Source organism: Ricinus communis, chromosome 2 (assembly GCF_019578655.1).
Source record: "Ricinus communis isolate WT05 ecotype wild-type chromosome 2, ASM1957865v1, whole genome shotgun sequence".
Classification (NCBI taxonomy): Eukaryota; Viridiplantae; Streptophyta; class Magnoliopsida; order Malpighiales; family Euphorbiaceae; genus Ricinus; species Ricinus communis.
The window spans coordinates 2,386,317-2,408,713 of NC_063257.1; the positions used below are offsets into that span (position 1 = coordinate 2,386,317).

A 22,397-nucleotide genomic window follows, 5' to 3' on the forward strand; every position below is an offset into this window, starting at 1 on the left:
AATTTTAATTTTTTAATATTTTTTAATTTATTTAATATTATATTTTATTTTATCAAATATTGAATCAATCGGTTTTAAATATTAAATATTTGATAGAAATTAATTGTACTATATAATAAAATAAAAATATTTTTACATATTAATTTATAAAAATTAATAAATATTTATTATATATAAAATAAGATATTAAAATAAAAATATTGTAAATCTTTTACGAGTTTAAACACGAGTTCATTAATGAGTGAGCTTAGAAATCGGCTCATAAATCTATGGACGAGCTAGCTTGCGAGCTAACAACCCGAGTATTGATGAGTTTGAGTTTAATTTGTTAATATTAATGAATTTTTATTAATAGTTTTGACGAATTTTTACCGAATCGAGCTTCGAATAGCTTATGTGAGACTTAATTCGTTTATAGCCCCACATATCAGTCTATTAAATAAATTATTTGTTATATTTTACTTGTTTAGTAAGAATAAAATTGATTGGAAAAGAAAGTTATATATTAAAAAATTACAATTCATTTATGTAGAGTAGTATTTAGTTTAGTATATTTTAGAGATACAGTTTTTTTTTTTACTTTCCTATAAATGATAGTATTATAATATTTAAAATTCATTAAAATATCATAACTTTAATATACAATTAATATAACTGAAACTACATCAGAATAATAAAGTTGAAAACTTTTTGGATAGATTTGAGGATTGTTGTAATTATTTTAATTAAAAGTGATAATTTTAGTTAGTGTTTAAATTAATATATTTTTGTATAATTTTTAATTTTATAAATTTAGAAGTTTTAGGAATTATGTTTGAAATGATGATTTTTTAATTAAAGAAAGTTATTCCGTTCATCAATTCTCTAAATGCATTAAGCAAAAAGGCACGTGGAAAAAAATAATTTAAAATTATTCTAAAAATAGGGCCTTAATAATTTAATTATTCTAAGAACTTCTCAGGTCTTTCGTAAAAAGAAAAAAGAAAAAAAAATGTCCGGCCTAAAAAGTTAGGTTCACCGGGAGCACGATCCGCTGGCATTATCTGCGCGATCGAGGCCCTTATGGGATTTCCCATGGTTAATTCTTTTACAAGCATGACAAGAAAAATAAAAATAAAATGAAGATGCCTATTTATAGAAAATAATTGAAAAGTGTTCGGTTCAAAAATTTTATTAGCTAATTATTTATTTTTATTAAATATTTACGTCAAAGTATTTAATAGAGACTTAAAAATTATCAATTGATAGATGATTTAATCATAATTAGTTGCTCATCGTATTAATTTTTTTTAAATTTTTTTTACTAGTTGATAATTTTTTTTTATTTGGATGATATTATTATCTTTTAATTTATTAATAACAATTTACTTTAAGTTAATTTTATATATTTAATTTTTTATAATTTATATTATATAATATTATTGTGAAATTATTTTTAGTAGTTAAATAATTAAGATATTTGTAATTATGGTATTTAAAATTAAGAGAATTTATTATTAAAATTTAAAATTTAAATCCAAACTGTTAAAATAATTTTAAAGTATTTTTGATAATAAAATAACTGAGCTAAACATAATTAGCTCTAGTATTTTTATTATTATAAATTATTATTATTATTAATTTATATCATTAAAAATATATAATAAAATAAATATATTAAAAAAATAAAATTATTTATTTAATGGTAATTTACCAAACTAATAGCATACGTTAATTAAATTTTATCAAACGATTTAATTTATCAACTACCAGCTATTAACTACTAATTATCGACCATTAGATATCAGCTGCATTGATTAGTTAAATCAATCTTTAAAAATAATATAAAAAAAATTTGAGAATATGATTTATACTTTATAGAATTTACTTATGCTAAATTTCTTTTAGGAGAGTTTTTCATCAGATACGGATTAAATAGTTTTAAAAAATATATTAATTAAATTTATATAAATATTAATTTCATAAAAAAATCATATGACATTATTATATAAATAAAAATTAATATATACTAGTATTTACTAAACCAAATTTTTATTTAAAAAAAATTATATAAATTTCACCTGTCTATTAATATTAAAAAAAAAATTAAATAAATTACATGAAGTACTAAAATAGGTCTAAAATATCCTCTGATCCGATCCGATCAAGCTTAATGATTTTCATATTTTTTTATATGTTAATTTATATTTTATGCATTAATATATAGGAACAGGATTATCACGATCCTAAAAAGATGTTTATTCATACATTGCCTAATGCGGCTAACTATAGAAAATTAGATGTAATTTTTACAATTACAAGATTATATATATTATTTTGTATTTATTACGACATATATTGAAAAGACATATCTGTCACAAAAAAATTCTTTAACACAAAAGACATATTATAGTAATGGGCCGGGTCGGGCTAATGATGTAGTTCTTTTTCTTTTTCTTTTTCCTTTTCCTCTTTCTCTTATTTTTTTTGTTTTGAGGGACATCTAGTTACAAGTTACAATAAATAATAGACGAGGATTTTTAACATCGTTAATTCTTTTTTCTTCTTCCTCTGAAACTCGCAGGCAGCTTATCACAAGTACCGCACCGGAATGGATAATACCGGTTAGTCTTTTTTTTTTTCCTTCTCCCATTGCTTTTTATTGGCGAGTGTTTATATAATATTTATATATATATTTTTTTTTGATTTTATACTGCTCTCAATAGTCTGTATTCTGGTTGGCTGCTTAACAATTGCCGGAGAGTATTAAACATAAGTAACTTATATTCGTGATCTCAGGCCTCTCCTGTTATGAGATTCGACACTTTTTTCGTTATCAATGTGAATTATATTTAAGAAATTCTCTTATATTTGGGAAGCTCACAGTTTGCTACAAGAAAATTCTTCTAACCTGAGGCGTTTTGGAAGAAATGAGATCATACTAATATTCACTTGATTTTGCGATAATCTAATTCGATGAGATTTTTGCATATGATTATTCCAAACAAGCCATTGGTGATATCTTTGCAGGTTGCTACCAAACCGATAATTGTTGTTCCATTTTTCTCTTAAGTTTGATGTTTCGCTTTGAATGTGGTAACTAGCTTCAGTTTTGCTGGATTCTTCTGTGTCTTAGGTCTTTAGTTTTCCTTGGAAGACATAGCTAAATTTTGTGAGGGCTGAAGGCATGGATATCTTCAGATCTTGTGCTCGTAGACGAGTCATGATTATGGTAGATTATTATTATGTTCTGTTCATTTTTGTTAATGATTCACTGTTTCTTTGTTGGAGTAAACATCCATGTAGCAAGAGATAAGACTTATAATTTTTTAAAGCTTATGATATATGAATAGAAGGGTACGTACTTAAGTGCTAATAATATGATCATGAGAAGCAATAAATCAAAAGAAATGGAAATTTTATACCTATGGAACAAAAGATGTTTTATACTCATGCTTATTTATGTTGCTTGTTATTATTGCTATGTATCTCTCTTCTATTATCCCTCTCTTTAGGAATTTCCAGATTACATTAGTGCTTTTAGTATTTATCCTCTATTTTGCTATGCAAAATGTTGAATCACTCAGCAGGGAATCCTCGAGATGGTATACCGCCAGTTGAGGGTGTTGCTGGAGGAGGGACATCATATGGGTGGACTGATGGAGGTTTACATGGTTTAAATCTGCCGAAGGGATCAATTGACCCTTCGGAGGTTTCAACTGCAAATTTAGTGCATGTCTGGTGCATGCCAAGCACTGCAAATGTTGGACCACAAGAGATACCTAGACATTTGGAGCCTGTAAGTTCTCCTTAGACTCTTAGATTATTTTGCTACTTTTTGTATGCTTTCAATTTTGCTTAAGAATACTAGTTCTATTCTACTAGAGTGCAGCATATAATTAAAGTTGTTCTTTGGTGTCCTAGTTTCCATGCCTTGCCATGAAATAATAATGTTTACAATATGAGTCATGGCAGCACCTCTATAGGTATTTTCTTCCAGATGCATGAATATCCTGCCATTAATTTCTCATGTTGCAAATTGGCAGCTTTTTACAGATTCACTCACTAGTTCTCCCAACAACATGCATATGTAACTAATTCTTGCATGCATGATTGACTCTGTTACATACCCTTGATATCTCTGACCTCATTTGGTTACTGCATAAATGCTCACTGACAAATGGCTAAATGTACAAAATTGAATAGCTATTTCTTGGTGTTGTAGTGTATTGGATTCTAATATTAGTTCTATTCTGAAGGTAAATCTTCTGGCAGCTAGAAATGAACGAGAAAGCGTTCAAATTGCTATACGCCCAAAAGTTTCTTGGAGCAGTTCTGGCAGCGCAGGTGCTGTGCATGTTCAATGCACTGACTTATCTTCCACATCTGGTGATCGGTGAGCTATGTGCTCCTTTGACATTTAATGATTTACTTTTGTAGCTCTTAATTTATGAATTTGGCTGTGGACAGGTTGGTTGCTGGACAATCAATAACATTGAGGAAAGTTGTCACCATACTTGGTGTCCCAGATGCACTTGTGCCTTTGGATCATCCAGTTAGTCGGATAAGCCTAGTACCTGGGTATTGCCTCTTTCACGTATTTTCATGTGTTCTAAAGAGATGCCAATTCTTCTCTTGTTGCCTAAGAGTGAGGTCGTTTTGTTGTCTTTCATGCTGCAGAGAAACAACTGCAATTTGGGTTTCCATAGACATTCCAAGTGCACAGCCTCCAGGTCAATATGAAGGAGATTTCATCATTACTGCTACAAAAACGGAGGCGGAGTAATACCTATTTCTCTTCTCTTCAGTCACTAGTAATTATACTTGCATGTTGATTCTATATAATTCCATTATTTGCATTGTCGCCATTTAGTTTACATCTACTTCCTAATTGTTATTTCATTGGAAATAAAGTTGAGTATCATAATACATTGATTCATAACAGATATCAATCACACTGCTTCAACAAAGCTGAAAAGCACAGACTATATATGGAACTAAGGAATTGTCTTGACATTGTGGAGCCTATAGAAGGAAAACCATTGAATGAAGTGGTAAGTTTCTGATCAAATTATTTCTCTTCTTGTGAAGGAACCTCTGCTGCTTTGTTTTATCTATCACTTAGGTTCAACATGTGGTTATTGCAAGCTATTCATATGAGCAATTGGTTTTTTAGGTAGAAAGAGTGAAATCTGCAAGTACATCTTTAAGAAGAGTTCTTCTGTCTCCATCATTTTCAGAGTTCTTTTCAGATAATGGGTCAGTTGATATGATGGATGAAGATGCTATTTCAAATCTCTCAGTTCGCGTAAAGTTAAGTTTGACTGTATGGGACTTCATACTTCCAGTAACTCCATCATTCCCTGCTGTATTTGGTGTATCCTTTTGATAAAGTTAAATATATAAAAAATGAAATAGGCGATATTCTTTGAAGGCTTACTGTATATTCGGTCTTAATGTAAGTCTAAAAGAATAGAATAGATGCCTTATGGAATTTCATACAAGTCTTTTCGTGAGAAGCAGGACAAGGAAGGGTCAGAAACAAATATGGGCCTAATGAAGCGGAACAACGGCATGAGTGGAACAAATTATCAAGTTTAACCTATTTCAACCTGCATTATAGAAAACCGTGCTCAATGGATCTAATATCAAAGTCTAAGTTCGTTTACACTGATGGAGGATATGGCACCATTCGTCCCAGCTTCAGGCATACCATTTAGTGTGCATAAGGATTGATATCAACTATAGCAAAAAAATAAATTGCACATGATAAAGAGCTAAACAGAGTCATAATGTTCAGATTCTGAATGCATACTAGAACAGACAACCAGTTAGGTCCTCACCAAAGACACTAGGATTATTTTTAGTGAACTTGTTATTGGGACATATTGTATGTTGATAACATATTATTGGCATTGGCAGAAATCAGAAGGTGTAACTGCATGCTTCTTTAACTATAATTTTAGATATCAGATACAGTAATTGAGGATCGTTTTGGTGTTCAACATGGAACTGATGAATGGTATGAAGCATTGGAACAGCATTTCAAGTGGCTTCTTCAGTATAGAATCAGCCCATATTTTTGCAGATGGGGAACCAGCATGCGTGTTTTTGGGTACACCTGCCCATGGCCAGGTAACTTAAAGAGGAAAAAAAGCATGAATCTACCTATGCAGTGCTTGTAAATGCTCATGGTTCTTCAGATTAGATTCTTTAATGCCTGCTCTTCCGTTGTAATAGAAGGTGCCAAATATATAGTTTCTTAATCTGTATATTCTTCTTTGTTTCCCCATTGCAGCTGATCATCCGAAATCAGATGAATATTTGTCAGACCCAAGACTAGCAGCATATGCTGTACCTTACAATCGAGCAGTCTCCGGGTATACAATCAGTTGTCAACAGTTGGGTTCTGTCAGGTATTTAATATTTAAAACTGATGAGCTTCCATTATCTTTTATGTGCAACAGTAATGATGCTGGGAAGGATTACTTGCAGAAAGAGATTGAGATGCTGAGGACAAAGCCCCACTGGAAGAAAGCCTATTTTTACTTGTGGGATGAGGTTAGAATAGTATTTTAAGTTCAGTAGGGGCGGACTGTTCTTTTAAGTATGTAGTTGTGTCTACCTCTATTGGCGTGTTTCATTTTTTCTTTCTTAAAAACTTTCTTGCAACAAAATTAAAAGATATGAAAAGAGAATTGTGCCAAATGCACAGAAAATTGAGCTTTAGCATTACACTTGTTGGTGAAAGAATAATACAATGTCTTAGTTTACCTCTTAGTATGCCTCTATACCCAGCATCTACTTAATTATGTCCCTGACAAGCTTTACCAAAATAGTGTCATAAGTGAGAATTTCGTTTTATATTTCTGATGGGAGCATAATAGTAAATGTTTTACTGTCTTTATAATAATATCTTTCAAGTTTTTAACATTTAGTTCGTCATTATGTTGCATTACATTTTGATGTTTTTCATTACTGATCTTCCTTCTGGCAGCCCCTGAATTTGGAGCATTATGATTCGCTGCGCAACATGGCTGGTGAGATCCATGGTTATGCTCCCGATGCTCGTATTTTAACTACTTATTATTGTGGTATGGATTCACTTCCTTTCCCTATCCGTTGTTGTGTTTCTAATTTTTGAATTACTTCTTGAACTGAGACCTTGGGTTTCTGGCTATCATGCTGCAGCATTATTCTATATTTGTGTGGATTTTATTATTGTATGATGTTTTCTTGTGTTTCTTTTTTTTTTTTTTTTTTTTAATATAGGACCAAATGATGCCCCACTTGCACCTACCCCTTTTGAGGCTTTTGTAAAAGTTCCCAAGTTCATGCGCCCCCACATTCAAATTTATTGTGCAAGGTATCACTGTTACTTTGTTGCATGCTGGTTCATTAGATTTGTAGGTGTCCGGCCTATAAAGGGTAGCACAATCAAGCGCCCGCCAACAATCGAGTCAAGTAATTAGTGAATGAGAGATACTTGTAATAGTTTCTTTATCTTCTATCTCCCATTTATCTTATCTAGTTCCTTTAGTTATTCACTAGAGCAATTATGATCTGAAGTTGATCCAGGGCAATTGTATCTTTTCCTTCTGTTTGATTATATTTTCAACTTTCTATTATGTAGATATTGTTAGTGATGAATAGGGTTTTGTACTGATTCATGCCAACCAAAGAGCATCAGTAATCTGGGATACATAGACCAGATCTATCTACCTTAGACCTTGCAGCTTTTTCAATGATTGATTTGTTCTCTTTGGTACCTTTTAGACTGCAAATGTCATTTAGAGGCTCTCACACTTTCACTCTCTTCAACTGAATCTACAGGCTTTGCTTTACACCTTAGGCATTGTTAGTTGAACAGGAGTTGTATTCAAAAGAGACATGTGCCTTTTCTGGTCCTCATGTGTTCTGAGATTTGCAATTTGAACTGCCTAACTGTTCCTTTTTAGTCAGTGACGAGTTCCTAAGTTGAGTTCCATAGGTGGCATATGGTGATCTGAAAATGTCAATATTATTCCATCTACGTGACAGTTTGAAATGTTTTATAAAATGCTTTCTTTTTTAGCTTATGTAAATTTTTCTTGGCAGTGAGTGGGTGCTTGGTAATCGAGACGATCTGGTCAAGGATATTATCTCTGAATTGCAGCCAGAGAATGGCGAGGTAATAATTATAATCTTTATACCACCTGGCTTGAGTGTTATGTTCTGCACTTAACCAGCTTGTAAATGGAGCTCTTGATGGATTGGCGACTGCATCTCGGCTCTATTTCAATGTTCAGTGGTTGGATTTAAGACCTGGTCCTGCTCTTTTGATTTCCCTGCTATTGTATATCTATCATAAGCTGAGGATCATTTTGCACTTCTAGAACTCATTGTTTAAGCAGAGTGATCCAGCAGTTCTGTCATTTTGACAACTAATCACTTTATGGATACTCTTATTCTGAATACCTTTTGGTTAATGATCATTCACTGTTTTGAATTTATTGTTTCTGAAAGCTACTAATTATTTGGTTTAAAATCTTTTTCCTGATATTATGACAGATCTTAGTAATCAATAAAATGGTATCGTCTGATCTTTTGGAGGAACCGAGCACCGTGCTGTAATGTGGTTATTAGCACTAGTAATTGTTATGCCAAGGGAAACTGATCTTGTTCCTGCTGCAGGAATGGTGGACATATGTGTGTCTGGGACCCTCTGATCCTCATCCAAATTGGCATCTGGGGATGCGAGGTACCCAGCACCGTGCTGTAATGTGGCGTGTATGGAAAGAAGGTGGCACAGGGTTTTTATACTGGGGTGCCAACTGCTATGAGAAAGCTACAGTTCCTAGCGCAGAGGTATTTACTTGGCTTCTGATTCCCTTACAAACGTTAATATCACTCTTTAACTTTCAGATCTCGATTGTTTGTTTAAAACGAAGTGTTTTCCCATGAGCAGATTAGGTTTCGGCGGGGTCTACCCCCTGGTGATGGGGTTTTGTACTATCCTGGTGAGGTGTTCTCATCTTCGCATAAACCAGTTGCTTCACTAAGACTAGAACGCCTGCTCAGTGGCTTGCAGGTGAGGCAGATTTTGTCATCTTTCTTTTATTTGCTTTAAGACTAGAGCATCGGTTGTTATAATTGTGAATAGTGCTTCATTTGCCCTTTCATGCAAGACATTAACGATGCATGTGATATCATTGCATTATAGGAACAAAATAGTTGCATTTCTTTTTCGCTTTCAGGTTTTCCATCTTTAACAAATTCGTCATTGAATTCAAGCATATTCCTAACTCCTGCAAATTTGTGTTCTTACTGATATTTTCTTTTTGATTGTTACTGATATTTTCTTTTTGATTCGTTTGCAATAAAATTGTGATGTTAGATCTCTTTCTCATGTCTGTTAAAAACAAAATAGCAGCTACTTGCAACTCTTTTCTTTACATAGACTAGAAGCTTCTGCATATGTTAGGTTTTTGTCTGATACATGTTTGATGTTTGGTGAATGCCCCTGCCTCCTTTGCTTTGTTAGGACATCGAGTACCTGAAGTTGTATGCTTCAAGACATGGAAGAGATGAAGGGGTTGCTTTATTGGAGAAGACAGGTGTTTATGTTGGTCCAGAGCGGTACACATTAGAGCACATGCCAATTGATGTGATGCGGGGTGAAATTTACAACACATGCAGACCATGAATAGTTACCTTCCCATTAAGTTCACTTAATCTTGTAGTTAAATGTTAATTCATAGAAACTTTTGTGTTCTAAAAGATGGAATAGTTGCGCAAGCTGTTTTCAACTTTCGACACGTAGTCAGGGTCCTCCTGTTGACGTAGTGCTTTAGTGGGGTTGCTCAGGCAAAAGTAATGAGAAAATGATGGGACATACTGAGAATCATTGCTTCTCACTGATCTAAAGATTCATCCTGGCAAGCATTCTCATAAGCTTCTGGAATTGCCCTTTCCATGTCGTCAGGAGACATCAAATTCCCACTTGAATCGCCTCATTCTGCATAGTGTTTTTGTACTCTTGCTTAAAACTCTGAAAGCATATTGGTTGCTATACGAGTTCCTGGCACGCCTGAGGAAAAACTAGTGAATCAAATTCATGGGTTCGCTAGGGGAAAGGTAAAAGAACTGTCTATTTCATGTAAATAAATCAAACCTGCATTTCCAGCGGTTTTATGTTTGTTTTTGAATGTGCAGTTGATAGTAACTTCTCTTTCTCTTCTGCTTGCCTAATTAGAATTTTAATTCATGGTTGGGTAATTGTGTTCTTTGCTTTTTATTTTTTTTATTTTTAAGGAAATGAAAAAAGAATCATCAGGTTAGAAAATAAGGCCTTTATTGTTGGGGATTAAAAAAAAAAAAGTCTAAAAAATTATTATTTAATGAATTATTTTCTTACAAAGGGAAAAAGACATTAATTTATCTGTACTTTTTCAAATTAGAAAAAAGAAGTTGTTCTCAGTCAAAAATAAGAGATGAGAATGTTGGTTGGGGGACTGGATCACATGCATTTGCAGTTAATAGGCAGCCATAAAAAGATCCAAAAAGGTTGACTCTTTCCCTCCTCCTCCTCCCTCTCACAACAGTATAACTCAAAAGAGGCAGCATCATCTGGCCCCACAAACTTTGACAGTAGTATCAGAATAGCAAGATTGGCTCTTAATAGAAATAGTATATATAGCATACGCTTACACTTTATGCAAAGGAGAAAAAGTTATGGAGGGAAGGGATTTGCACATCAAAGATTCGAGGTGCCTACTCGAATCAGAAAAGGAACAAAAAATAAAGCCACTTCAACAAAAAAAAAAAAAAAAAAGGATAATCAAACTGGCTATGATTACCTTACGTGGGTACCTGTCATTCCATTGATTTTTTCTTTTCTTTTCTTTTTGACATTATTTTGGTTCTGTGCTTTTTCTCCAATGCGGCAACTGTATTTTTACAATCTTATACTTTTCGTTCAGTTTGGTCTGCACCCTTCTGTAAATTTTGGTTCTACTTAGAAACTTGTTAAGAATCTATGTGTAGCTTGCTTTAAAATTGAATTTGTTCTATAACTTGGTTCTCTAACTTATTTGTGTTGCTGGTCCTTTTCTGCTACGTACAGCCTTATGGAAAAAGAGAGAAGAGAAAGTTTCCTTCTAATCGAAAGTATTTTATGCCTCGCATTTAACAAGAATATACTACTGGCCTTGAGATATAGAAGACCTATTAGTGTACTCATGTGTTTACTGGTGGAGCTTAGACTAGTAGAGCTGGAAGTAAAGTGTGTGGGAAAAGAGAGGAAGAGTTTGGTGGTCCATGAAAACTGTATAGCAAACAGACGGTGGCTCTTTTGCCATTATCTTCTAGTTGGATTTGTTTCTGAGCAGCTCCCATTCAATTCAATTAAGTTTTAATCTCTAAGTTAATTGGGATCAGACTAGCTATATGAATTTTCTGTCCCCATTTTAAATAAATTTAGAATTGTATCTTCATAAAAGTATTAATTGTTCTGTACCATTCTTTCCATATTAATTCTTCCATAGTACATCATAAATTCACAAGGAAAAGTAAAAAAGAAAATTATAGACAAACGAAATATGGGTGGTCTTCTCTAATCTAATTCATAGCTTGACACAGTGAATTTTCATTTTTTTTTTTTTTTAACGATTCGTGGAAGCCAAGAGAAATCAAGTCGGATATCCATTGTGGCATGGATGATTGATGAGTGGGACATAAAAAGATAAGAAATGCTTAATTTGAATTTTAGCCACATCAACTTTGCCTGCCAAGTCACTTTCCCACACCATGTCCAATTGGATTTCTTTGAACATAATCAAGCCAATTTTGAACCCATTTGCCTCTTCATTGCTGTTTCATCAAACATCTAGCATAGCATGTATTTTCCTCCTTTGACCCTATTTTAGATTTCTTCTTCTCTCCTCCATCTATTAATCATAATTCCATTTACACGAAGATAAAAAGCTTGTCATCATCGGCACCATCACAATCACCATCATCATATTATAAGTTGCAATGGGTCAACACCAAAATAAAAACACACAGAGATTTTTTGACTTTTGTTTGTTAGAGTACAATTAGCTTTTGCATCTATGCCATCATGGGTTCATGAGTCTTTGCTTGCCACTTCTCTAAGTTTGGCACCTCTCATTGTATTATCATTAATGAGTAACCTTAAAAAGGGATTTATGTTCACACTTTGTAGCATAAATAAGTAACCTATTGTTGATGTATTGTTGTTATTCCCTCATTAAATACTTATAATGATTGTCATTAGCTTAACTCTCTAAAATAATCAAGTACTTAATTAATGATTTACCCTATTCCTCATTTTAAAAGTCCATTGTGGGGCCTTGTGAAGCTAACACACATGGACAAGTCAAGTGGAAGTTGGTGGAAGCCAGAGTAGCTTGATTGGCAACTTGTCTTGAAAATGTCGATAATGCCCTTGCATTTTGTGATCATTTTAAAATTGAAAGATATTGAAGGATTGGCTGGCCCTCGTGTTTATGTGTAGCTTAATTATAATGGATAAATAGACACTTACTACATAAAAGGACAAAAGTGAAATTACCTTTTTAAGTAATAGAAAGCTATTTTCTTTTTATAATAAAAAGAAAAAAGAACAGGATAAAGTAATTTCACCATACAGCTGAAACTAGACTCTTGAAATGTATCTGGTCCATTGGTTTAAGCAAGTGGCAAACCATCGAAGGGTAGGATGAAACCGAACCCCTCTGAGGTGCCAGGGGTGGGATAAGTGTAACCACATGGGAACTCAAGGACCATTTGTGATTGGCAGAGTACTGTAACGTACTCCCTACATATACAGACAATCCACACTACTGTTACTTTAGCATCTCCAAAATACCCTTGAAACACGTCATATTTCACACCAATTGCCACTGAAGCTATCTCCTCTTAGCTATAGCTTTGCTCAATGCTTGCACACGAAGGTACAATTAGTCAAATAAAACTAGTTTGACAAAATTATTTACTCAAAAGGGTTTAATTTTTCTTGTTCTTTTGATAGATGTTATGCTAAATTAATAAAGGCAGATTTTTAACTACCACAGCTACAGGGAGCGTCTGGATTTTTAAATTATATTTTAAGCTATTATTTAGAAAGTCCATTTGAGTTAAAATAATATTAAATCCAAATTGCTAGTCGACTCAAAATTCTGTTAAGTTATAAATGTATTTAAGCTCTGCATAGCTATATTACTAAAATAAAAGAATTATTACGAATAATAATTATTTTCTGAGTCATTTCTAAATAATTTTTGAATTATTAATTTGATTATAGTGATGTACGTTATTTAGCAAACATAAAATGTTAAATTTTATTTTTTTATTTTTTAAATAAATTTAAATATAATTCTCTTTTATGTATAATTTATGCATCAGAGTATAAAAAGAATGATAAGATTGAATGGAGAATAAATATTCTAAACTAAAATCTTTAATTTTAATTATTTTATTTATTTTGTGTCAATTAATTTTAATTATTAGATTTATTTTATGTTGTTATTTTTTAAAAATAAAATATTTTAATTATTTATTATTTTTATATATTCAATATAATATTATTTTTATTTTTATAATTAATTTAGAAATAGAGAGCTGTACATGGCATAGCAATAGAAGGAGAAAGAGAGAAATGCATAAGGAATTGAAAAAAAAGAGAAAAAAATATTTATTTTACTGTATTTAGTTATATAGAATTTTTTATTAAAATAAAAAATAAAAAAATTTGTTTTTTTATTACAGTAGTAATAATAAAAAGTAATTAATAAAAATTGAAATTTTTTTTGAATATAATATTGAATGTTAAAAGATTTTAATTGCCAAATAGAATTACAAGTAATTTTCCATTCATTTTTTCTTTTTCTTTTTCTTTTTCTTTTTTAAATTACTTTTTATCCATGTGTAAGCGGGATAATTAAGAATTTTGCATAATGGCTATTAGAGGGCAATTTACGAGAAAGGCATTAAACTGGAAAATTTGTCTTGCTCGGTGTTCATCGCACTTGGGATGATTCAGTGTCCGGAAACATCTTCACATTTCAACAAAACTATTCACTTCTTCTCCTTCTGTTTTTGGTTTCGGTATTCATTTCTTTTGTTCCTTACTTTCACGTTCTTGTTCTTGTCTAAAACCCCGAGCTGTCCCTGCCTTTTTGCAGTAAACTGACGACGTATTGTGGGTATAACTGTCTTTCTACAACATTGTATCAGAAAGTACACAAAGAAAATGAATAAGAGGACATTTGATAATTGAAAAAATTCGGTAGCTTTTTCTTTGCTAAACGACGAGCACCGCCTAGTCCGACTTCTTCCGACAAATGTCAGCAAGTAGCATATTGCGACACGTGTACGTTCAGATTTGATTGTGCAGCCACGGGATGAGACTCTATTCAATTGAGGAATATAACATAAGCCCCACTAACCGTGGTTAAAAAAGGTAACCATGGTTCATTGCCGCCGCTTTAACTCATTTTTTTATTACTTTCTTCACTTGCATTCAAAATTCTCTCTTTCTTCCTTCTGTCAATCTCGCTCGTCTCTCTCTATTTACAGACTCTGAGTATGAATTGAAGCAGCCGCCTTTTTGGACTGTGAAGCTAGCTGCTCCGGTCAGTGAGTCACCGACTCAGCTGAATCGGTGCTTGCTTTGTTTGCGCGTCATTTCGATCAAATCCAGTTACAAAGTCAGTGTCTTGTAAAAATTAGAGTAAGGTCCTTTTCTTTTCTTTTTTTTCTCTTTTTGAATCTAATTTTCCAGAGAAACCATCAGAACCTTTGTGTCCAAACACGAATTATGGTCAAATTAGTTTTTTTTTTCTTTCTTTAATTGACCCTAGAATTCATTAATCTAGAAATAGTTAGACTTAGCTAGTTTTGGTTGGGCTTTTCACCATTTCTCTTGGTATAGTTGAGCTTTTCAATCGAAACCCTAAAGCCCTCCATTTTTTTCTTTTTCCTTTTAAAGCTTCAGTATAGAGAGATAAGTGGAAGGCTGTAGTGGCCTTGAAATTGATTTATTCTTGGAGAAAGATTATGTCTTTGAAAGAAAGAGTATAATGGAGGCTGATAATAGCTCACAAATGACACTTTCTACTAATTCTGGAGGAGAAGGCACAAGTGTCGTCTCTTCTTTTAGTAATCAAGCTGTGCCACTCTCACTGCCGCCGCCAAAGAAGAAGAGAAACCTTCCTGGAATGCCAGGTAAGAAAAAAAAAAGTGTTGTATACTTACCAAAACCACGAAAGATTTGAGACTCCATTCTTCTAGTTTTATTTTAGTATACTTAAGAGTCTTGAATCTCTGCGACTTATTCGATTATGTCTTTTGTTTCAGATCCAGATGCTGAAGTGATTGCTTTATCACCAAAAACACTGTTAGCCACGAACAGGTTCGTGTGTGAGATCTGCAACAAAGGCTTTCAACGGGACCAGAACCTCCAGCTTCACCGTCGAGGTCATAACTTACCATGGAAACTAAAGCAGCGAACTAGTAAAGAGCCAATAAAGAGAGTCTACGTTTGCCCAGAAGCATCTTGTGTTCATCATAATCCAGCTAGAGCTCTCGGTGACTTGACTGGCATCAAGAAACACTTCTGCAGAAAGCATGGAGAAAAGAAATGGAAGTGTGAAAGGTGCTCAAAGAAATATGCAGTACAGTCAGATTGGAAAGCCCACATGAAGACTTGTGGCACTAGAGAGTATAAATGTGATTGTGGCACTTTGTTCTCCAGGTTCTTGATTAATCTTTTCTCATTTCTTGATTCTGCGTTAATATTCGTCGGTGTTTCTTTCTGGGTTCTCTCTTCTTTGTTAGTGATTGGTGTTTTTCTGGTTTTCTCAGGAGGGATAGCTTTATAACGCATAGGGCGTTTTGTGATGCTTTGGCGGAGGAGAGCGCGAGAGCGCAAACCCTAACTTTTATGGATAAGGAAGGGAGTAATAATACGAATATGAAAAGTGTGGTTGCTGTTGCTTCACCGCCGCCTCCACCTCTTACACCTTCAACCACTGTGGTTTCTCCGGGTGTGTCAGCTCAAAGCTCAGGTAAAATAATTTGATATAGTATTATATTATATTTTATATGTATGCATTGCCTAGCAAGTTAGTTATATTGTAAATAGGTCAAAACAAGGAATTGAAAGGTTGTATCATATACTATGCTACTTGGTTTGGTATCATGTTAAGTGATTTTGTCTTTTGTTGATGTCGTTCTCGTGTGGATATTTAGGCCTTGTATTATAAAAAATAATAATAACAAATGTGTTAGGTGCATGTGTGTTAAGGATTTTAGTTTTTTTCTTTTTTTTTTTTGGTTGTTGTTCACGGGCACACAAGTTGCGCATAGACAAGGTAAAAGGCTCAAAGATCAAAAAGCTGATAAAGGAAATTGGGTATTTTAGATATGAGACAAAAGACGCCATTATTGCTTTCTCGCTTTTACTTCTATAAAGCTTTTTTTTTTTTTTTTTGGAAGTTGAAGCTGTTAAACATCAGTAGCATTGCACATGCACCTTCTTTTATCATGAAAAAAGAGAATACCTTTTCTATTACCATTTTGTTTTTGGTTTTAGGTTCTTTTATTTTAATATTTTCTTTTTTCTCGGAGTTTGGTTTGATTTTCTTGCCTTTTTCTTCCTATTATTTCTGGCACAGAATTAGCAGAGAATGCAGTTAATATTTCAGCAGCAACAGCATGCTTGACTGCCCCAGATACAAGCACCAATTCTACTAGCACAACAACAAGCAACGTATTTGCCAGTGTATTCGCTTCCTCAACAGCAGCAGCGATCTCACAAGAAGGGCCATCTTCGTCACCCTCATTCTCTAATCTTCTTTCCGCCTTCACACACTCCGATTGCGCTGCCACAATGTCAACACCTAGAGCTGTAGAACCTCCATCTCTTTCGCTTTCCTCCTCTCTTTATCTCTCCAGCAACGCCTCCTCTCTCTTCCCGGACCAAGATCAACATCGACACTACACCCAGTCTTCTTTACCTGCAATGTCGGCTACTGCATTGCTTCAGAAAGCAGCACAAATGGGAGCATCATCATCAAACGCATCGTTTCTACGTGGCTTGGGTTTGCCGGTAACATCTTCCACTGGTCAACATAACAGTGGGAATCAATGGGATGTGAAGCCAGATACGAGTGCTCTGGCAGCTGCTGGGCTTGGACTTGGAGTCCCCTCTGGGGATATTATGATGGGTTCATCAGCATTGTTTGGGAACAAACCGACCACCCTTGATCTTCTTGGGCTGGGCATGGGTGCTAGCTCTGCTTTGCTCAATTCCTATGGTGGAAGCTTCAACGTTGGAGCAGCAGCTGCTTCTGCGTCTCCTTATGGAGGAGGAGGGGGAGGGAGTTCTGAAGAGACGTGGGATGGTGCAGCGGAGAAAAAGCCAAACGGGTACAATTAGAAAGAGAGAAAGCATCAGCACTGTTCCCAGTATTTTAGTCACGGGTGAAGCAGTTTTGAGCTCTTATCTCTCACGAATATTTATATATATATATCTTGCTTTTTCTTTTTTTCTTTTTAAAAAAATACCCCTTTGGCCAAGAGAAGGTGCATAGAGTAGTTATTAAGACGTAAGAAGACTGTCTTCTCTTATATATATGATATATATAAATGTATACTTGTTAAATTCTGAGAATTTGTTTATGGAAGGAGTGTAAACCTGAAATAAAAAAAAACAAATGCGAGCAAAAACTAAACATGTAAGTGGAACTACCTATGCAGGAGTTGTTCCTATGTTAATTTTTATTGCTCCAATTGCAATTCCATATAGAGGCTTCGGCTCGTAGAAATGGTGGGATTAAATAATCGAGTTGGAGTGATAGATGAGGGTGGGTGGTGTCTTAATTGTATGGTCAAAATGTGCTGGGGAAGGTGTCAGTAGTCAAATATAGTAACTGAGCTGAGTACGCGAGAAAGAGAAAGTTTGATGGTCAAAGTTGCTGCTGCATATTGAAGAGGGTGAGTTGTTAACTGCCTTCCGCCATGTCGAGTGGGTCTTTCTCATTATGGTGAGTGGGGTCTGTTCTGCTTCTGGGCAAGTGCTAATTGCAGCTTCAGCTTTTTGACATGAGTTTCGATCTTAGTTTTCCTTTATAAGCTATTCACCTGACCCCAGGGAGAACAAACGAAAAGAACTAAACTAGCAGCAAGCCCGAACAACGGAACCGCAAGAACATCAAAATCCAATTATTATTATTTTGATGTTTATAACGTGCAAGCCTTTTGGTGGATCGCTAGCCTTGCATTCACCCACCTTTTCCTTTGCGAATCTGAAACTTTACGGCTTGAAAATGTTTTAATATGTACGATAAAGTTGGCTGTTTTTGCATTTGTCAAGGTTTGGCCTAACTTTTGGGTTCTTAGTTAGGACTGGTGTCTTAATTTAATCGGACGGACCGCGCCATTAGCTGATTTTTTATTACTGAATGTCAACTACTAACTCTTAATATTCTCATTTCTATTACTAACAGAAACTACAAAAATAATGATAAAAGTTTCAACAACGAGCCTAGAGATAAAATCAAGCACATGTAAATTATGACTAAGACACTCTTTTATCTTTATTGATTATTTCTTTGCAAAAGATAAACTCCTACTGATCTTATTTATTAACTTTGTTTAAGAAAAAAAGAAGCAAAGATGAAGGAATGCCACTTTCTTTCTTTGAAATGCCATTTTCTTCTCAACTATTTGTCGTTTTAGATGTAGAGTAATTTGATCATTTTCTTTGTTTTTCTATCAATTAATACAGTTTATACAGGTAGTAAATGTTTGTTTCTAGAATCTTAACTGGTAATTCTTGTCATTCATCACTGCTCAAATAAATAATCCAAATAAGTTAATCAATTAAATAAAATCACAAAGGATCAATTTGCCCTTCAATTTTCTAATTTCTCACTGCCCAGTGGACTGCGTGACGCACTTTTACGTAGTCCATAACCTCAAAAGCATATATTTTATTACATTAAGTAACCCAAGCCAATAATCCACCATATAGTTAACACATCAATCCCTTGCGTTGACAAAAAAAAGCACATCAAACTCTAAAAAGTCTCTTTACAATGCTTCTTCTTCTTAAAATTTTGATCTTCCTGCTGCTCATCTGTGCCTTGAAATTTATATACTCAACCATATGGGTTCCATTTAGAATCCAAGGCCACTTCAAGAAGCAAGGCGTTACTGGCCCTAACTATCGTCCCATCTTTGGGAACTCCGCTGAGATCCGCCGTCTGTACGTTGAAGCTCAGTCGAAGTCAATGTCGTCTTTTAGCCATGATGTGCTTCATCGTGTCGTTCCATCTTACTACCAATGGTCACTCAAGTATGGGAAGATATTTGTTTACTGGTTCGGGTCGAGGCCTAGATTGGCTCTGTTCGATCAGGACATGATTAAGGATGTTTTGATGAACACAGGGGGTGGTTCGTTTGAGAGGGTTAAGCAAAACCCTCAGTCTAAGCTGCTGTTCGGCGATGGACTTATTGGGCTTGATGGTGAGAAATGGGCTCTTCACAGGAGGATCGCGAACCAAGCTTTTAATATGGAGCGAGTTAAGGTGATTACTGTTAATCTAACTCTCGTCTTTTAAGTCTCAATATTCAATAATAATAACTCAGCTTTGATATTATTTTGGAACTTCTAAGAATTTTTAAAATTTGGTTTTGAAATTTTGAATTTCTTATATTAAAAAGATAAGATATAGAAAATAAAATGAAATAATAAAGTTGAAAGAGATATTTTGATATTATTGAATATATTGACTTATAATTTAATTTAGTTATAATTAATTTTGATATTTTGATATTATTGAATATTATTGAATACAGTCTGTGATATTCTTTTAATATTTTATTGGTATTTTTTAGTATATTTTTTATTAATATTAAATGATTTTTTAAGTTTTATTTTAATTATATTTTCATATGTTTTAAATTATATTTGATATATATTTTTAATATATTTTTTAAAACATACGTCTTCATGTTATCAAAACGCAACAATTACTATAAAAAATATGTAGTATCATTCAATTCATGAATACCAAATATAAAATAGAAATGACAAATCTATTTTATTTAGCTAATTTTATAGGAATATAAATTAAAATAATACTTTTTCAATATCTTATAGATATTTCATATGAAATTCTAAAAAGAAATATTAATAATAAAAAAATCAAAAAAAATAAAATTTTGATATTTCTTAAATGTACTTTTAGTATATCTTTTATAAAAGAAATTCTAAAAAAAATAAAAGTAAAAGCTAAAGTCATAATAATACAAATTAAAAATTAATATAATTTGAATATCTTTTAGGTAATACTTTTAATAGATCATTTATGAAGAAATTCTGAAAAGAAATCGTATAAATAAAAAATATTAAAAAAATTGATAAAAGAAATTCTTTTTGACTTTTTAAAGCTAACTGGAGCCTGTTTTTAATAGAGAATAGCTTAACTGAGAAAATGTCGATAATTGTATTCAAGATTTTATATATATAGATAAGTTGAAATCTCATCTCTTTCAATTTTGATGCAAATTTCATATAAAATGACAGGGTTGGGTGCCACAAATTGTGGCTAGCACCACCAAGATGATAAAGAAGTGGGAGGAAATAAGGGGAGAGAGAGATGAGTTTGAGATGGAAGTGTACAAAGAACTTCATGATCTTTTAGCAGATGTTATATCCAGAACAGCTTTTGGTAGCAGTTTTGAAGAAGGGAAACGTATATTTGCATTGCAAGAACAGCAAATGCACCTTGTTTCCGAAGCTATTAGAAGTGTCTATATTCCTGGTTTTAGGTGATCTGCTTCATCTTCATTATAATTAAGTTTAACTTAACTATATTAGCATGTTTAGCTCATTTTTCCAACTTAATTTCAACCATTTACAAGTTTTAGTTTTATTTATAAGTGGATTCTTTTAGTTTCTTAGTTCTGGTTATCTAATGTTATGCAGACTTTGGGGCCATTCTGATTTTCGTATATTGGTTTGGTGAATTCAATGCTTCATGCACTTACAGGTTTTTGCCTACCAAGAAGAATAGAGAGAGGTGGAGGCTAGACAAGGAAACTCGTGAAGCGATAAGGACATTGATCAAGACGAATAGCAGAGAAAGAGAAAACTCAAGAAATCTACTCAGTTTGCTAATGTCTCCATATAAAAGTCAGGAAGGGAAGGAAGAGAGATTATCAGAAGAGGAGATTATAGGTGAATGCAAGACATTCTACTTTGCAGGAAAAGAAACTACTGCCAATCTTTTGACTTGGGCACTTCTCCTTTTAGCATTACATCAAGAATGGCAAGACAAGGCACGGGAAGAAGTGCTTAGAATCTTTGGAAGGAATAATCTTCCAATTGCAGAAAGTTTGAATGAGCTCAAGATTGTAAGCCAAATTTGTTACCTGCTGCAGCAATTGATTTTGTTCACCTTCTTTTCTTCTCATGACCACAGTTGATCTTTGACATGTTCTGACAGGTGAGCTTGATAATTAATGAAACGCTTCGACTTTACCCACCAGCTGTGATGTTAACGAGGCAAGTATCTAAAAGAGTTAAGCTTGGAACGCTTGATATTCCTGCAGGAACACAATTCTATATACCATTGACTGCTATCCACCATGATCCTGATATATGGGGAGAAGATGCTAACGAGTTCAATCCCTCAAGATTTAATGAGTCTGGAAAGCACTTGGCTTCGTTTTTCCCATTTGGAATAGGCCCCAGAATCTGCGCTGGTCAAAATTTAGCCATTGTTGAAGCAAAAATTATACTAGCCATGATCATCAGACATTTCTCCTTCTCATTGTCACCAACGTATGTTCATGCTCCAATGCTCTTTTTAAGCTTGATGCCGCAACATGGTGCGCAGATCATCTTTAGTGGAATATCAAGTTGAAATTGTTTTAGCAAAATCGTTTGTGAATCTCAAAGCCTCAATAATTGTATATAAAAGAATCTTGTTCAAGAATTTTTTTTTATTAAAATTAAAGCTTCCAATCTCATTCTTTACACCTAACAACATTTTTATTTAATTAAGACTATCAATCACCTAATTATAAAGTAGGGAAATAAATTACTCCCATCTGATTAGTTAGTTGGTGATGCAATAGCTTACCGAGGTGTTCATCAATCATAGTGTAATTTTTACACATTCACAGCCTCATATTCGCAATAATGTGTCGGGTCTACGGGCCAAGGAATAGTCTCATATAAACAATTTTCACGGGATGGAACAAGCTCCATGCGTAGGCCTTCCTGAAACTGAGACTGCTACGAAATAGTCACTCATGGGTGGAACAAGCTCTTCGATTTTGGTTCGTACTTTCTCATGGCTATATGATTCATACAGGGAAATAATGGAGCTTCTTTATGAATA

At 33.6% G+C, this 22,397-nt stretch overlaps 3 protein-coding genes across 6 annotated transcripts; all 3 read left to right on the plus strand.

Annotated features, from left to right (window-relative positions):
- The first annotated feature begins 2,409 nt into the window (after window positions 1–2,409).
- Window positions 2,410–10,193, plus strand: LOC8288899. Of its 4 annotated transcripts, none has more exons than XM_048371398.1 (17): window positions 2,413–2,603; window positions 3,116–3,211; window positions 3,567–3,778; window positions 4,239–4,375; window positions 4,450–4,560; window positions 4,660–4,761; window positions 4,925–5,033; window positions 5,156–5,356; window positions 5,946–6,114; window positions 6,278–6,359; window positions 6,447–6,540; window positions 6,977–7,073; window positions 7,252–7,345; window positions 8,077–8,149; window positions 8,653–8,826; window positions 8,927–9,049; window positions 9,503–10,193. In XM_048371398.1, the coding sequence occupies exons 3-17, from the start codon at window positions 3,725–3,727 to the stop codon at window positions 9,662–9,664; spliced, it is 1,782 nt and encodes a 593-aa protein (XP_048227355.1). In that variant the 5' UTR covers window positions 2,413–2,603; window positions 3,116–3,211; window positions 3,567–3,724; the 3' UTR covers window positions 9,665–10,193. The 4 variants fall into 4 exon arrangements, with proteins under 4 accessions (XP_002510357.3, XP_015575269.2, XP_048227355.1 ...); XM_048371399.1 differs by having other exon boundaries at window positions 3,570–3,778; XM_002510311.4 differs by lacking the exon at window positions 3,116–3,211 and having other exon boundaries at window positions 2,410–2,603.
- A 4,303-nt stretch (window positions 10,194–14,496) lies between these two features.
- LOC8288898 (zinc finger protein GAI-ASSOCIATED FACTOR 1) lies at window positions 14,497–17,650 on the plus strand. Its single transcript, XM_002510310.4, has 4 exons — window positions 14,497–15,207; window positions 15,340–15,736; window positions 15,847–16,049; window positions 16,659–17,650. Exons 1-4 carry the CDS (start codon window positions 15,063–15,065, stop codon window positions 17,420–17,422), a joined length of 1,509 nt encoding a protein of 502 aa, XP_002510356.1. The 5' UTR covers window positions 14,497–15,062; the 3' UTR covers window positions 17,423–17,650.
- Window positions 17,651–18,839: 1,189 nt separating this feature from the next.
- LOC8288897 (cytochrome P450 734A1) lies at window positions 18,840–22,032 on the plus strand. Its single transcript, XM_015718319.3, has 4 exons — window positions 18,840–19,574; window positions 20,576–20,820; window positions 21,042–21,405; window positions 21,498–22,032. The coding sequence occupies exons 1-4, from the start codon at window positions 19,083–19,085 to the stop codon at window positions 21,915–21,917; spliced, it is 1,521 nt and encodes a 506-aa protein (XP_015573805.1). The 5' UTR covers window positions 18,840–19,082; the 3' UTR covers window positions 21,918–22,032.
- The last annotated feature ends 365 nt before the right edge of the window (window positions 22,033–22,397 follow it).